General features: G+C 36.9%; 2 protein-coding genes across 2 annotated transcripts; both read right to left on the reverse strand.

The window, feature by feature from the left end:
• Window positions 1-6,958: 6,958 nt before the first annotated feature.
• LOC146678314 (uncharacterized) lies at window positions 6,959-8,105 on the reverse strand. The gene is made up of 5 exons (XM_085413224.1): window positions 8,081-8,105; window positions 7,948-7,983; window positions 7,544-7,843; window positions 7,149-7,469; window positions 6,959-7,077 (listed from the first exon to the last, which is right to left on the reverse strand). Exons 1-5 carry the CDS (start codon window positions 8,103-8,105, stop codon window positions 6,959-6,961), a joined length of 801 nt encoding a protein of 266 aa, XP_085269350.1.
• Window positions 8,106-11,668: 3,563 nt separating this feature from the next.
• On the reverse strand, window positions 11,669-12,848 carry LOC146678315 (uncharacterized). The gene is made up of 5 exons (XM_085413238.1): window positions 12,824-12,848; window positions 12,687-12,722; window positions 12,283-12,582; window positions 11,888-12,208; window positions 11,669-11,796 (listed from the first exon to the last, which is right to left on the reverse strand). The coding sequence occupies exons 1-5, from the start codon at window positions 12,846-12,848 to the stop codon at window positions 11,669-11,671; spliced, it is 810 nt and encodes a 269-aa protein (XP_085269364.1).
• Window positions 12,849-16,360: the final 3,512 nt, after the last annotated feature.

A 16,360-nucleotide genomic window follows, 5' to 3' on the forward strand; every position in this document is an offset into this window, starting at 1 on the left:
GCGGCAACATAATCTGCAGCACTAACTTGTTGCTCTAATGTTTTCCTTCCTTTTTCCTAACCCCCTTTCCGGCTTACATTCGACCTTTTCGAAATAAAATATCTGTAAACGTCACAGAAACGTGTATCCAGGAGTGGGTCACATGGTTACACTACTTTTTCCAAAGGTCCTTTTTGTCTTTGTACACAATGTTTAAATATCCTCAAAATTCACAAATTACATTTTCTTAAATTATTACATGTTCCAGAAAGTAACTGCTTCAGAGTTAGGCAGGACCTCTTATAATGCATTTGTAACTTTTAATGTCCAATCAAATAAGGGCGCATGTATTGCAGCAATCTGAACAAATTAAGTTACATATCTCTTTAAAATGACTAGGAAGTAACTTGTAGTAACAAAGATTTACCATGGGATGTCAGCCTTTGAGCAAAGTGTCAAAGAGTCTCACATGAAACTCTAAATTTAAAAAAAAGTGGAATCGTTTGATGTGGTTTCTGGAAACTAAAAATAAATTAACTTACACCATCTTTCTAGGTTGATTTTATATATTTAATTTAAGCAAGGAGAAAGAGTCACAGTCTTTCTTTGTTAGTGCAGTAGATCTGATTTAGCATCTTTTTTCCAAGTGTGTCTTAGGTCAAGACAGGGAACTTTAACTCATCTCGTCATCTCATTTACAGGATAATTTAAAGATCCCAGATAAAACTCATGTAAGCTCAGCCTGCCTGGGTTTAAGCCCAGGACTGTCTCAATGTGAAGAATAGTGCTAACCACTTTGCATGTGGTACTGGGCAAATGTTTTAGCCACTATTGAGGCCAGTGATTCCACACAAAAAGCCACAGGGGGCAATTTAGTGACAAGAATATCATAAAAGAGAGCTTATGGCAAAGGCCTGATTTCAGAATCCTAACTTCAATATGAAATTGCATTTTCTTTTTTCAAATGGGGGGTGTTGCTGTTTTTGCAGAGTATCTAACGAATGAAAGCAACAGGTTATCAAATGCATCGTCTGAACACTGCCAGCAGTCACCTTCTCAGGATCACTCTCTGCTAGGTTATTAATATCAGCCTGGCAACAGTTGGAGGTTAAGACGCATGCTTTAATCAGCAATGCATGGTAGCGGATGTTCAACAGAAAGCAGTAGATGACGAGGTATATCTGATGGCAAAGGGTAGGAGAGTCATACACATCGTGATAGACAGATACACAGTGTAACTTTTTCACCACAGTCAGAGGGCAGGCAGAAGACAAGCACTGTGAGAAAGGAGATTAGGATTCATGGGATGATCATGTTAATTGCAAAGAAAGGAGGGAGATGACGGATGCACAAAAAGTGTGTTATATCTTTGTAGATCTCCTTTCACTAGTTCTACTTAATGTTGTGTTTATAACCAGGTTCATCAACAATAACCCATTTGTCTGTCTCACAGAAGTCCTTGAGGCTTGTAGTTGAACTAATCAGCCCCAAGTTGGCCTTGGCTTTGTTGTTTGTCCAAGAATCAAACTTTTCTTCATTGTGCAGTTTAGTTGATCAAATTGGTGAATGGACTAACATTAACTGGAACATGGATTAAAGAAAATATGGGGCTGACAAAGCTGTTGCCTTTATTTTAATGTTTGAAGGAGGCGGCACACAGGCATGCTGGCAGCTTACAGGCAGATTGTCTGTGGTTGGAAACGGTCATCTCTATTTAGACACTTGTGAGGTTGCCTCTCCCCTCATTTCTGGTTACCGTTTTTCATGACAGAATTAACTATTCTAATTCAAGAAGCACACCTGTTCTGTGGTCTTCCTGTAAGACTCAGTGAAGTAACACAGACAAACTTGCTGGTTTGAAGGGACAAAAAAGGTTTATAATAAGCTGCTCGTGTTTGTTTTTGTTATTCTTATCAAACTTGTCCTCAATCTAACCTTATTGAGCTGTAAAACTCAAAATGACAAAACAGCTAGTGACAGGTGATAAATGTTGGATTTGACAACTGCATTCCTCATACTGCCAATTTATGCATGTTAGCAGTGAAGTCACCTATGTAATTTTTAAAAGATATCATAACCATGAGTTTTACAGTATAAGGAAGTCAAACGCCATGCAATCATAGTATACACAGATTCACGACTGCCAAAATATGTTGAGCACTCACCTTTCCATATTGTTTTGATACTTTTTTATTTGAGTTTTGTAAAGTGTACATAAAAGTATTACCAGTATTTTTATACTGGTAATACTTTTAATACCTGTTACTGGTAATACCTGTTATAAATCACTCTATACTTCTGGTATAGAAGTATGGAGTGATATAAATGATATAAATCACTCTATACTTCTGGTATAGAAGTATGGAGTGATATAAATGATATAAATCACTCTATACTTCTGGTCCATTTGTCACCCAGCTGTAAAGAAACACTCTGAAATCACAAACACTTGTATTTATTTGCATTTATTTAAACCGAACCTCTGCACAGAGGGAACTAATGCAATTGTAACCAGCAGATCTGAGGGTCAATCCCTCAGTCCTACACATATATACATTTAGCCTCACACTTTGGGGGAGGGTCCCCATGAGCTTTAAAATATGCTATAAAACCCTGGGGATTCCCTTATATGGCAACAACAGCAACTCATGGCCAGAGTGGTGTGTGTGGGTGTGTGTGTGTGTGTCTGTGTGGTACCAGCCTGTGCTGATACTTGAGTATGTGTGTATATATATGTGCTACGTAAGCATGTGCAGAGTGGATGTTGGACGCACGGTTAGTCATGAGAAAAACCATTCATGTAACCAACATCTTACTGAAAGATTGTATACTCATGACATCTGTCTGCTTTTACCCTATTCTGTGCATACTATTCTTCATATTTCCTTTTATGACAGGCAGACCCCCACTGTCAATAAATTCCTCTCTCTCTACAATTACACACACCCAAATCCTTTCCCATTCCTCTGATCTGATGACAGCTGCACCCTACCATCTAAACAAACTTGAGCACATTTTATTCTAATCATAATTTTCTTGTACTCACAAACTTTAAACCAGCCTAACAGCTGTATATACAGTAGCTACCTTAAATGAAATTTCATTAAAGCTTTGGGAAACAGATATTATCAGGAGTAATAGTTTTAAATGTTTTCTTAAGCACTGAGCGTATGAATGTTAGTGGAATAAGACTGTTGTCTTTCTTTGGATTTGAAAAAGAACAGATCTCGGATAGATAGGTTTTCTATTTCAGTCATCGTGTGTAATTCTATTAAGAATTCCCCAGACTATGTCTTTACTGTAATTCTATTTTCACTATACCTTCCTGTGCTTCCCTCTATCTGCTCTTGCTGTTCCTCCAATATGTCTGCATTGCCTGCTGACTCATTGCACTGTAAGAAAACACATTTCAGTGGTACATTCACTTTTGCATTGGGTGTTTATAGGCACACTAACACATTAACACACACTTCAACAGTCATAACAAATAATTTTTCTACTAAAATGTCCATGTACACACGATACATAAGTATTTAAAAACATCAGACTAAATTAAAGCTCACCGTGGTGTGCACAAAACTGAATGAACTGTTTTAAAACATAAGATTTTAAAAGAAAATAAAACATGCAGGTTTACTGAAGTACAATATGTGATCTGTCTTATTACCCTGGAACGCCATATAGAAAAAATATGGAACCAAAATTTTTTTGATTATTAGGTATTTGATTACACTTGACCTTGTAACCCTAACCCTGGACCCAGAGTTGACTCAGCCTCTTCAAGTGCTCTGATTCTATTGCTGTACAGTAACTCAGTCTGACATACCGACAGTAGTACCCAATATAGGATCCTATCTTCATTCACTCTCACTGTTCTGGGAAATTATATAGGAAATCAAAATTGACAACAGCTATAGCTATTCAAATGTAAAATAATCTCTACAGAAATTTTACATGTTTTTTCAAATGTCTTTACAAGACATTTTATTTCATCAATCTGAAGAAACTGCGTTACATATCCCTTTATAAAAACAACCTGGGAGTGGCTTAAAGTAACAGAGATTTACCGTTGGATGGTACTTTCATACTTTGAACACAGTTTGTGCCGCTTGATTTCCAAACACGAACATCTAAATCAAGTTTTTTCTAAATGAAGAGTGTAATGTGGTATCTGGAAACACAGAAGAAACCAACCAACAGAGACTTGATATCATTCTGTTGTTCGGGGCCTGATGTTTTGTCCTGGTTTTGCATGGGACTTAATGAATGGTACAGACTTTTTATCTAATAGTCTGAACACTGTTAACAGTCACCTTCTCTCTCTGGCCTGGTCATGAAAATCACTCTGGGCAGCATTTCAAGAAACCCACTTGCATGGTTATACATCTTTGGTGTCATGGTCTCTCATATATACATGGTGTTACTTTTTCACCCCAGTCAGAGGGCAAGTAGAAGACAAGCACAGGGAGAAAGGAGATGAGGAGGCAAGGACTAATCGTGCTGACTGCATAGAAAAGAGGGAAACTGCAAATCCATAAAAAGTATGTGATAGATCTGTTCAGATCTCTTCACAGCACTTTTACTTGTTATCACGTTTATAAGCAGGTGTGTCAATAATTGTAGGGTAATTTCCAATAAACCAAGTTCAAGAAGAGAGTCTATGGCTGACGCGTGTTCCTGGTTTCCAAAAGAAATGCTTCCAGTTGCATTATGATGTGAAGACTGTTTATTTATTGCAAACTGAAGATATAACAATGAACTCCTTCCTAAGTAAGCATGAAAGTTCCAAAAAATAAGCAGTTATCCAGAACTACCTGTGCACACGGTCAGAAAAACCATGTGACTCCTAACCTCTCTGTCCATGCTCCTCCCCTTCCCCCTCACACAGGGTTTCATGCTACTATTGCACTTACATACTTAAAGTGAGAGGTACCCCTTTTTAGGTTCCAATCCCAAACAGTGACATAACATTACTTTATGTAAACACATAATTAATCCTGTAAAGATGACTTATGTAATGAATCTATGAATTATGAAACGAACACGAACTCAATTGTAAACAAAAATATAAAGCAGATGTCTGGCACCTACAATAATAATCCGTTCGCCTTTCTCCCAGAAGTATTTGAGGTTGATAGGATCCCCTGTAAGCACCAAATCAATTTGGGCTTTGTCGTAGATCCATGAAAACACATCAGAAAAAAAAAAATCCCAAAATCATGCTGAAAATCTACATATTTTATATATACTTTTTCAAATATTTGATGTAAATGAAAATGATAAACCTACAGAGGGTGGAAATCTGTCATAGTGAGTAATCCAAACCACACAGCAGCATAGTGTGCATACTGTTTAATGACTAAACACATGTTTTGGATGGATCATCTTAGGTGACATCTTGACTGAAGTTTGGTCTGTTTTCAGTGTCTTTGCCCTGTCATATGATTGCATTTTTTCCCCCCATCGGGGAAAAATGTTTACATTCACCTGCCATCTTCATTGTGCTGATTTATTTATGTATTATTATTTCATTATTCTAACAATAGTATTGTAGGTAGCCATCAGGTAGCACAGCATTATATGCCAGATAGCACAACTTCATTAACCCTACAAACATTGACACAACCTTGTTTCTGTCTTTCTGTATTCATTGAAGAAAGGTAGCAGTCATCAGCAGCTATCTCTGTTTATACACGTATGAGCTTGACTCTTTTCTGTTTTTCAAGACAGAATTAACTATTCTAATTCAGGCAGCATGAAAGACACGCCACATCTATCCTGTGGTCTTTCTGTAACACTCAGTGAGCTAACAGACACAACCCTGCTGGTGTGAAACAGCAAAAACAGCATTATAATGAGCAACATTTTGCATTTGATAAGCAAGGGGACTTCTCATATTCTCATGTATTTGTATATTGTATTATAATGATAACCATATTTTACAGTGTTTAGTGTTAAAAATATGTTATTTGGTATGCAAACTCATGACCTCTTATTAGGTTATTGTTAGAAAACTCAATGACTGTCAAAAGGCATTAATGCTGTAAAGCAGGGGTGGGGGAACTCCAGACTTGAAGGGTCGGTATCCTGCAGGTTGTAGATGTGTCCTTGATCCAACACAGCTGCTTTAAATGGCTAAATTACCTTCTCAACATGTCTTGAAGTTCTCCAGAGGCCTGGTAATGAACTAAACATTTGATTCAGATGTATTGACCCAGAATGATATCTAAAACCTGCAGGACACCGGGCCTTGAGGCCTGGAGGTCCCCACACCTCCTGTAAAGCCTTCAACCATGAAATAATTGCCAGAAAAATCTTCTGAAATTAAAAAAAAGAGAAATTTAATATTAAATATACAAAGTAATAAGGCAAAAAAAAAAGAAGAAGACAGATTTCTTTTATAAATCTTCTACTATTGAAATTTCTATTTTTGAGGATTACAGTTTAAAACAACAACAACAAAAATCCAGAACTTGACAATCTGGGCAATGAGCTACCAGAACTTTTTCTGTAATTTTACATATTTATATTTTACAATTTAAAGAGTTGTGCTGATATATTTATTTTCCTTTATCACGTAGAGAAACAGTTAAATACGTAACTTCTTTACAATGAAAGGAAGGGGAGTTTCATCACTTCAGGGGCGTAATTTCCAGAGGGTTTATGACCCCCCCCCCCTCCAATAATCAGACTCAACCAATATACCCCCCCACCCCACCCCACCTCCCCATAAAATTATGAATTATTTTGCATAAATAGGCTGTTGATTTTCTTTACTCACTTCGGGTATTACCAGCAAAATAGTTGCATGTTTAATCATCTGGGAATATACCCAGATTTATTTAGTCAGAGATATTGACGACCCCCCCCCCAGCACAAACTTACGCCAGTGCACCACTTAACTAGTGGGCTGTGTGTGGCCTGCAACATAAAATCAGTTTGACACTCCTGATCTAGATCGTCCCCCTCTCTCATCCCGTCATTTCCTCAGCATGTGTGCATTTGCCTGTTTGTTGTTTGATCCACAAAGGGACGCCACCAGTAATACCATCAAGGTTATCACTCCATAACGCAGTAACCCCAGAGAGATGAAATCCACTGGAAAGCACAAAAAGACAGCATAAACAAGAATTTAAAAAAGCATTTTTGAAACATTCAGAGAGCCTTACCTTTGACCTGAAGAAATACATTGTTTGTTCCATGAACTGTGTACTCATGCTCATAGAAGCATTTTGATGGCAGCACTATGCAGCTGTAATGACCTGAATCCCTCAAAACTGCACCATCGATGATGAATGTTGTCAGCATCTGAGAGACATTAAAGACTTGCACTTGGAGAATCGTGACATTCTTCCTCAGGTAAGAGTGGATGAATTTACATCCACCAAGTGTATGTAGGTGTTGAGACACTGTGCACTGGAATTCAAGATAGTTTCCCTCATGAACAGTGGATGACCCAACTATTGAAATATCTGCTGGGAGAAAATTGGCTGCATGGAAACAGGAGAAAATGAGTGGAAAGAAATAACAATGACATCATGTGTTCAGGAGTCAAAACACTTACCTATGACCAGAATCTCAATGATGTCGTCTCCTTTCTTGGCTACTTCAGAAAGTGTATAATGATTCGGGGAATAAACACAGCTGTAATTTCCACTGTGATTAAGACTAGCTCTGGATATGGTGAACAGGGTGTCACTTTGATCTTGTTTCTGGGTGAGATTCTGGATTCCGCACCCATTTACTAACAAATAAACATGGACACTTGAGTCTTTCTTTCTCCCAAGTGTGGTGCATGTTACATAAAGGTCACTGTTTTCACTTATAATTGTCTGCTGGGCCAGGATCTTTGCAGGAAAAATATCTGTGAGACATCATAGTGAGCAATATATGTAATGATGAATGCAGCTCAGTAACATTTAGGAATACAGAAGAGACATATCTTGTAATGAAGGAAACTGAACTTACCTTCGGTTTGGCTTATGACCTGATTTGTCAGAACACCTTGAAGAAAAGAAGTGAAAAATCTAATGAATCCTGTCAGCTTAAATAGAAAACAGTTTGACTGAAAGACATAGATGTTATCTGTTAGTGCACTCACACAGAAGAGCAATTATTATGTTCATCATTATAGACAATGAGCCGCCCTTACAGACTCTCTGCAGCGTATCTTCTGAAAGCTTCTCAAAAGTCTTGCTCAAACCACAGAGAGTAAATATGGAGAAACTATATTGAACCACTTCCTGTTATTTGTAAGGTGACACGTTCAACATTTTTGACTGGATAAAAAATAATATCTACAAAAAATAAAATTAACCCTTAAACCATTTTACTGTCAAATACCTCATATCACAAATTGATTTCCACTGATGTTTCTTTAGTTGTATAATAAGTCATTCTGACATACAGACAATTATACCCAATACAGGATGCTTATCTTCTTTCACTCGCGCTCACTGAGGAAATATATAATACTTCTGAAGTTGCAGTCTGTTTGGCCTCTCAGGGCCACCGTAAATATATGTAAAAGATTTCCATAGATTTTCAAACACACACATATACACTCATAAAAGTGAGGCTTTGACCATAACACAAAGCTGAACACCGATTTAAAAGTGCACTTTGACTGATTCTGATCCGGCTGACTTCAACAGATTATACTGACTTGGGCCAAACCTTTTCCTCTGGATATCCAGAAAAAGAACAATATTATTTGCTTTGCATTTTTGTAAAGGATCCAGTGTTGTTTTATTCAAATGCTTGACAATTTCAGTTTTTCCTCTGGGAGTGGTGGGGTGTTCATAAAAAGTTTCAGAAAAATGCAACTTGCAATTTACTGAACTTGCGCAAGGTGTGTGTGTGTGTGTGTGTGTGTGTGCGTGTTCTATGAATATACTCTAATTTACAGATGTGCACTCAAATCTATCTTCTTACAATTCTAGATTAACGTGTATCCAGGAGTGGGTCACATGGTTACACTACTTTTTCCAAAGGTCCTTTTTGTCTTTGTACACAGTGTTTAAATATCCTCAAAATTCACAAATTACATTTTCTTAATTATTACATGTTCCAGAAAGTAACTGCTTCAGAGTTAGGCAGGACCTCTTATAATGCAATTGTAACTTTTAATGTCCAATCAAATAAGGGCGCATGTATTGCAGCAAGCTGAACAAATTAAGTTACATATCTCTTTAAAACAACTAGGAAGTAACTTGTAGTAACAAAGATTTACCACAGGATGTCAGCCTTTGAGCAAAGTGTCAAAGAGTCTCACATGAAACTAAAAAAATTTTTTAAAAAGTGGAACAGTTTGATGTGGTTTCTGGAAACTAAAAATAAATTAACTTCCAACTTCTCTTTAGGTTGATTTTATAGCAACAGGTTATCAAATGCATCGTCTGAACACTGCCAGCAGTCACCTTCTCAGGATCACTCTCTGCCCTGGTAATTAACAAATAATTTGTATTTTAAATACTTAACGCTGGTACATGTATTCCATTACTCCCCAACACTGGAAGATAAGCACAGTGAGAAAGGAGATGAGGAGGCAAGGACTAATCATGGTGACTGCATAGAAAAGAGGAAAACTGCAAATGTATAAAAAGTATGTGATATCTGTTTAGATCTCTTCACAGCACTTGTATTTATTATCACGTTTAGGTGCATCATTAATAATTCATTCACCTTTCCTCCAGAAGTTTTTCAGGTTAATAGGAGCCCCTATCAGCACCAAATCAATTTGAGCTTGGTCATAGATCAAAAGACAATCACAGACAAAATCATGCTGAAAATCTACATTGCATATCCTTTTTTATTATTTTAAAAGAAATAAAAATGATAAACCTACCAAGAGTGGCCATAATCTGTCATATTAGTGACTGAACACATGTTTTGGATGGATCATCTCAGGTGATATTTTGACTGAGGTTTGGTCTGTTTTCAGTATCTTTGCCCTGCCATACGATTGCATTTTTTTCTGCCCATTGGGTAAAAAAAAAAATTACCTTCATCCCCCATCTTCACTGTGCTGATTTATTTATGTTCTATTATTTCATTATTCTAACCATAGCATTGTAGCTAGCCATCAGGTAGCATATCATTACATGCCAGCCCAACTTCAATACAAACACTGACACTACTTAATTTCTTTCTGTCTTTATTAATGTCTGACAAGCCATACGTTTTAGTTTTTTAGAAATCTCTGGGTCAGTACATGGCAAATCATCTTTAGATAGAAATGATAGCGAGCTAACTTCCTGCTTCTTCAACTTCTAACTCTGTTGAACATTGAAAATCTTTTTTTCTATGGATGCATGTATGTTAAACCTTATTGTAACACATGGGAGAGAAGCCACTACAATCATTTTATTGGAGATCTAAATTTCTGGGCTCTTTTAAACTCTCAGTGGTGCCACAGAGTCTGTTTGAATTTGGGAACAGAAGTTTGTACCGGGGAATAGCTACTGACATCAGACTTTTTAGGCAGTTTTTGCAAAAAAGCAAAAGCAAAAAACCTCTTTCACAGCTTTGTATGTGGTAACCCTACTGCTGTAGAATAAAATGGCTAGGTAAGTGGCCTGCACCTGTGAAACCTTTTGTGCTTTGGGGGTTATCTTATTGTTGCCCATCCAGCGTAGCTAAAGCCGACAACACCGGTCTGCTAATCAATTAACCAAATCAACATCCCAGAAATGTATTTGACTTGATGCTATAAGTCAGAATGAAAAGTATCCCTTTCATTTTTAATTGCATTAGCATTCGCTTCGGTCATGAATTAGCTGGAATGTGGACTGAAGGGCAAATAGGGGAAGAAAACTGTGGGCTTGATCTTGCAGGCAGATCATCTGTGGTTTGACAGTTTGAAGTTAAGTAGCAGCCATGGCCATCTCTGTTTAGACACTCATAAGCTTGCCTCTTTTCTGTTCACCATTTTTCATGACAGAATTAACTATTCTAATTCAGACAGCATGAAACACACACCATATATACCCTGTGGTCTTCCGGTGACACTCAGTGAACTAACAGATACAACCCTGCTGGTGCAAAAGAACAAAAACATCGTGATAATAAGCTGAAAATGTTAGTTTTATTATTCTTGTGAATGATGTGATCAATCCAGCCTTTTTATTCTACAGATCAAGATAAGAAAACCAATTAGTTACCCATATTTTACAGTGCCTTTAGTGTTAAAAAAACATGTTATTTGGCACACTGCTGATCATGATCTTCATAAGATCTCTTATTTGTGTGTTAGAAATCAAAGTCACCTCAATGACTGTCAAAATGTATTATTGCTGTAAAACCTTGAAAGAATTGCTAGAAAATTCTTCTCAAATTAAAAAAATGAAATTTAATATTAAATATACAAAAATGAGCTATTTATATCTTACAATATAAATATAAATATTTGCCCTCTAACTGTGGTGAGAAAGTAACACTGTGTATCTCTGTCCTGCTGTCTTTGACTGTTTTTCTTCTCGTCATCACAGAGACCATAAGTCCAAAGAGTTGTCCTGGGGGATTTATTTCTTCATTACAGCAGCTTTTTCTTTATCATTTAGAAAAACAGTTAAATATATAACTTCTTTCCACTGACAGAAAGGGGAGTTTCACCACTTAACTAGTGGGCTGTGTGTGGCCTGCAACATAAAATCAGTTTGACACTCCTGATCTAGATCGTCCCCCTCTCTCATCCTGCCGTTCCTCCAGCATGTGCGCATTTGCCTGTTTGTTGTATGATCCACCAAAGGCACACCACCAGTAATACCATCAAGGTTATCACTCCATAACGTAGTAACCTTGAAGAGATTAAATTCACTGGAAAGCACAAAAAGACAGAATAAACTAAAATTTAAAAATGTAAAAATTATCTATTTGAAAGATTTTTGAAGCATACAGACATTCTTACCTTTGACCTGAAGAAATACTTTGTTTGTTCCATGAACTGTGTACTCATGCTCATAGATGCATTTTGATGGCAGCACTATGCAGCTGTAATGACCTGAATCCCTCAAAACTGCACCATCGATGATGAAAGTTGTCAGCATCTGAGAGACATTAAAGACTTGCACTAGCAGAATCGTGTCATTCTTCCTCAGGTAAGCGTAGATGAATTTACATCCACCAAGAGTTTGAATATGTTGAGACACTGTGCACTGGAATTCAAGATAGTTTCCCTCATGAAGAGTGGATGGCCCAACTATTGAAATATCTGCTGGGAGAAAATTGGCTGCATGGAAACAGGAGAAAATGAGTGGAAAGAAATAACAATGACATCATATGTTCAGGAGTCAAAACACTTACCTATGACCAGAATCTGAATGATGTTGTCTCCTTTCTTGGCTACTTCAGAAAGTGTATAATGATTCGGGGAATAAACACAGCTGTAATTTCCACTGTGATTAAGACTAGCTCTGGATATGGTGAACAGGGTGTCACTTCGATCTTTCTTCTGGGCGAGATACTGGATTCCGCACCCATTTATTAACAAATAAATAAAAACCATGGAGTCTTTCTTTTTCCCAAATGTGCTGCATGTTACATAAAGGTCACTGTTTTCACTTATAATCGTCTGCTGCGCCAGGATCTTTGCAGGAAAAATATCTGCGTGACATCATAGTGAGCAATATAGGTAATGATGAGCGCAACCTAGTAACATTTAGGAATACAGAAGAGACATATCTTGTAATGAAGGAAACTGAACTTACCTTCGGTTTGGCTTATGACTTGGTTTGCCAGAACACCTTGAAGAAAAGAAGTGAAAAATTAAATGAATCCTTTCAGATTAAATAGATAGAAAACAGTTTCACTTAAAGATGTAGATGTTATCTGTTAGTGTACTCACACAGAAGAGCGATTATTATGTTCATCATTATAGAAAATGAGCCACCCTTACAGACCCTCTGCAGCATATCTTCTGAAAGCTTCTCAAAGTCCAAAAACCACAGAGTGGTTAAAGAGTAAATAACCATATGCAAACATGCAATTATAACATACCCCTACCTGCTCCTTGTATGGTAGCAAGAGATATTTACTTGTTAGGATTAAAAATAATATCTACAAACAAATAATACTTACCACACTGTACTGTTATACTATTTTACTCTCATATACATTATATACCCATTTAGCTTTTGCTAACACTCTATTTCTCTCTTTTTGTCAGATAATTTGCTTCTTCAGTTATCTTACCTTACTCTGATTCTGTATAATAAGTCAGTCTGACGTACTGACAACTATACCTAATACAGGATACTTATCTTCTTTCACTTTTCACTTTGCACTGAGGAAATGCACCCGTCCATTTTCCTCTGCTTATGCAATTTGGTTTGGGTGGGAGTGTAGTGGGGGGTGGAGGCAATGGCAGGGTACACCCTGGACAGGTCAACAGTCTGTCACGGGGCTAACACAGACAAACAGGTGGCAATTTACACTCACACCTCTGGGCAATTTAGGATCACCAGCTAACCTCCACTAACTGTATGTCTTTGACTATGGCACAATGGAGGACATATATATACAATGAAAAGTGAAAATAACTATAGCGATTCAAATGCAATACAATCTCCATAAAAATTTAATCCACAAATTAAGCAAACTAAAAAGCAACCACACACAGAGACACACACGTTAGCTTTTCTGAAGAGTGCACTGGTTGACACTGACTAAAGAAAGATTCTGATCCAGCTGACCAAACTAACTTTGACCAAATCTTTACCTCTGGATTTACAGACAATAATTCAGAGGTAGATAAATAGAGAATAAACTCAAAGAATATTTCTCTTTGCTTTTAATTGCATGTAAATGTTTGTCAATGCCACTTATTTCCTACAAATGCAACCTAAAGTTGTGTGTTTGTATGTGTGTGTGTATGGTGTGGTCATATGGTTCCAGTATCCTCACAATTCATAAATGACATTTTCATAGGTTTTACACTTTCTGAATAGCAACCATTTTAAAGGTAAGCAGCAGCTGTTTGTAGTGACTTCAGATGTGTGATCAAATAAAGATATTTTATAGCAACAATCAGAACAAATATATATCCCTTTATAAAACGAACAGGAAGTAATTTGTAGTAACAAAGATTTACCACAGGGTGGCAGTCTTTAAACACAGACTGCACTGCTTGATTTTCAAACCTGAACATCTCCATTAAATTTTATAATGTTTGACAGTTCGATGTGATATCTGGAAGCAACTTAGAATTGTCTGTGGCCTGATTCGATATACTTACTTTAAGAAAGAAGTAAGAATTAGCCTACAATCTTTCTTTAAATGGTGGAGAGTCCCAGGCATTTAAATCCCAGTGGCACCTGCCCCTTATCTTAAAACATGTAGTTATCCTGACTGGGCTTTCATTAAATCAGCAAAGATACACAGGAAAGAATGTCGGACACCAACTAGGGAGAAACAGAATGACAAACAGAACAATATTGTCATCCCTTATATAGCAGCTTTGTCGGAGAAACTGAGGAGGTGTTTTGTTTTGTTTTGTTTTGTTTTTCCCGAGCACGTCATCCCGGTGCACTTCAAACCCAGCCAATGTTCAAATTTTTGTACAGAGAAGCAGAGGCGGAGCCAGACATTTGAAACACCCGGGGCTTAGCCCTAAAGGGTAGTATGCATGTGGGATTATTATTTTAGAAATGACTGAAAGACTGAAAGATTGATAGGCTCTGTTTTGAGTTTTGTTCAAAAAAGAATGACTTCATATAGGAAAAAAATATATCACATATGCAGGACACCATAAACTAGTTTTTTAATTAAGCAGCAAGGCAGAACAAAGTCGGGCCTGTATCAAGACACGAGGACTAAACCCCAATTCAACCAGACCAAGAACTGATCTGGAATTAAAACAGGACTACAACAGTTCAAAATCAGGACTACTGAGGACTTAACCAAGACAGAACCAGAATCAGAACTAGATGATAGTAGCACTAAAAATCATCATAGACCTGCACTACACTTATTTTTTAATTCTACCAAAGTCCACTATTTAGACTGAGAAAAGTTTATGTAATTATTTAGCCTTGTTGTGCAAACAAGCCTGCATAACTTAATATAGAATTTGAAAAATAACAAACCTAAAAAGAAACACTAGGTACAAGATACATGAGTACCTATGATACGGTGATACTTTTGGTAAACAACCATTTGACTAACATGTGTGTCTCACCTGCTCTTGTTCCATCTCTGTTCTGTCCTCATTCTCCATCTCCCTCTCTGTTCCTCTCTCTCTCTCTTTGTGCTGACAATCATCAAATATACAGTTGAAACCAGATATTTACACACTCTTCAGATAAAAACACTTTTTTAATTGTAACATCAAATCAGACTAAATGTTTATTTTTTTAGATTGATAAATATAAAAAACATTTGTTAATTTTAAGAGTAAAGAGATAAACTGTCTGTATTTCTTAATTGCAAATGGCACCAAATTGTATTCAAAATTGAGCCACACTTATGGAGCTCCACAGTTCTTTTCCTGGTGTTTTGGTTGACATCTCTTGATTTTCCCATTTCAAAGAAACAGGCTCTGTGTTTTGCCTTATATGCATCCACAGGTGTGCCACCAGTTTACTCACATGGACTCTACTAACCTATCAGAAGCTTCTTCAGCTCAGAATGGAATCGTCTGGAGTTTTCTTATTAATTAACAATAAACTTAGTGTATATGTACTCCTAAATTTGATGAAAGTGATAAAAAATAGACAGCTCTGTCTCTCTTTATTCTGACATTTAACTAATTCAAAAGATATTTCAATATTTATCCAAAACAAAACAAGTTTACTCTAAATTGATGTTGTACAGTAAAAAAATGTTCTTGTGTTTTCCATAAAGTGTATGTAAATATCTGGTTTAAACTGTGAATATACTGCTGTGTATTGAAATTCCTCTGGTTTTGCATAGAAATATACTGAACAACATAGTAAGCATAATATATAAAATAACATTTACCTGAGTTTTTTTCTTTGAAAGAAGCCTCTAATGTCCATTCTTATGTTTCAGTACATAACTGAAACCGATTTAGTCGGGGAGGGTAAGAACTGAAAATATGAAATAAACACACGTAAGCTAAGACTCTAAAAAAATAGCATTTGTTCTGCTTTTCATTTCGCCATTTGTTGATTCACTTGAAGAGCAAGTAACGTAATATTGGTCAAGTGATCAGTTTGATATCAATCTTTCGTGGTTCACCGTCATATTTACATTATTTGTACGGTACGAATGATTTGCTTTGGTACCTGGTCAAACTTAAGCTCTCCTTAGTATGGCTAGCTCCGTTTCTCCAACAGCGCACACAGGCAGCAGCTGCCCCGCCCTCTCGCTCAGTCGCTTAGTGCCTGAGCTCGGATCATACCAATATCAGGGGGGATTCACG

This window comes from Rhamphochromis longiceps, linkage group LG1, assembly GCF_057381845.1.
Source record: "Rhamphochromis longiceps isolate RC_006_pf linkage group LG1, R_longiceps_female_GT1.1, whole genome shotgun sequence".
Taxonomy (NCBI): domain Eukaryota; kingdom Metazoa; phylum Chordata; class Actinopteri; order Cichliformes; family Cichlidae; genus Rhamphochromis; species Rhamphochromis longiceps.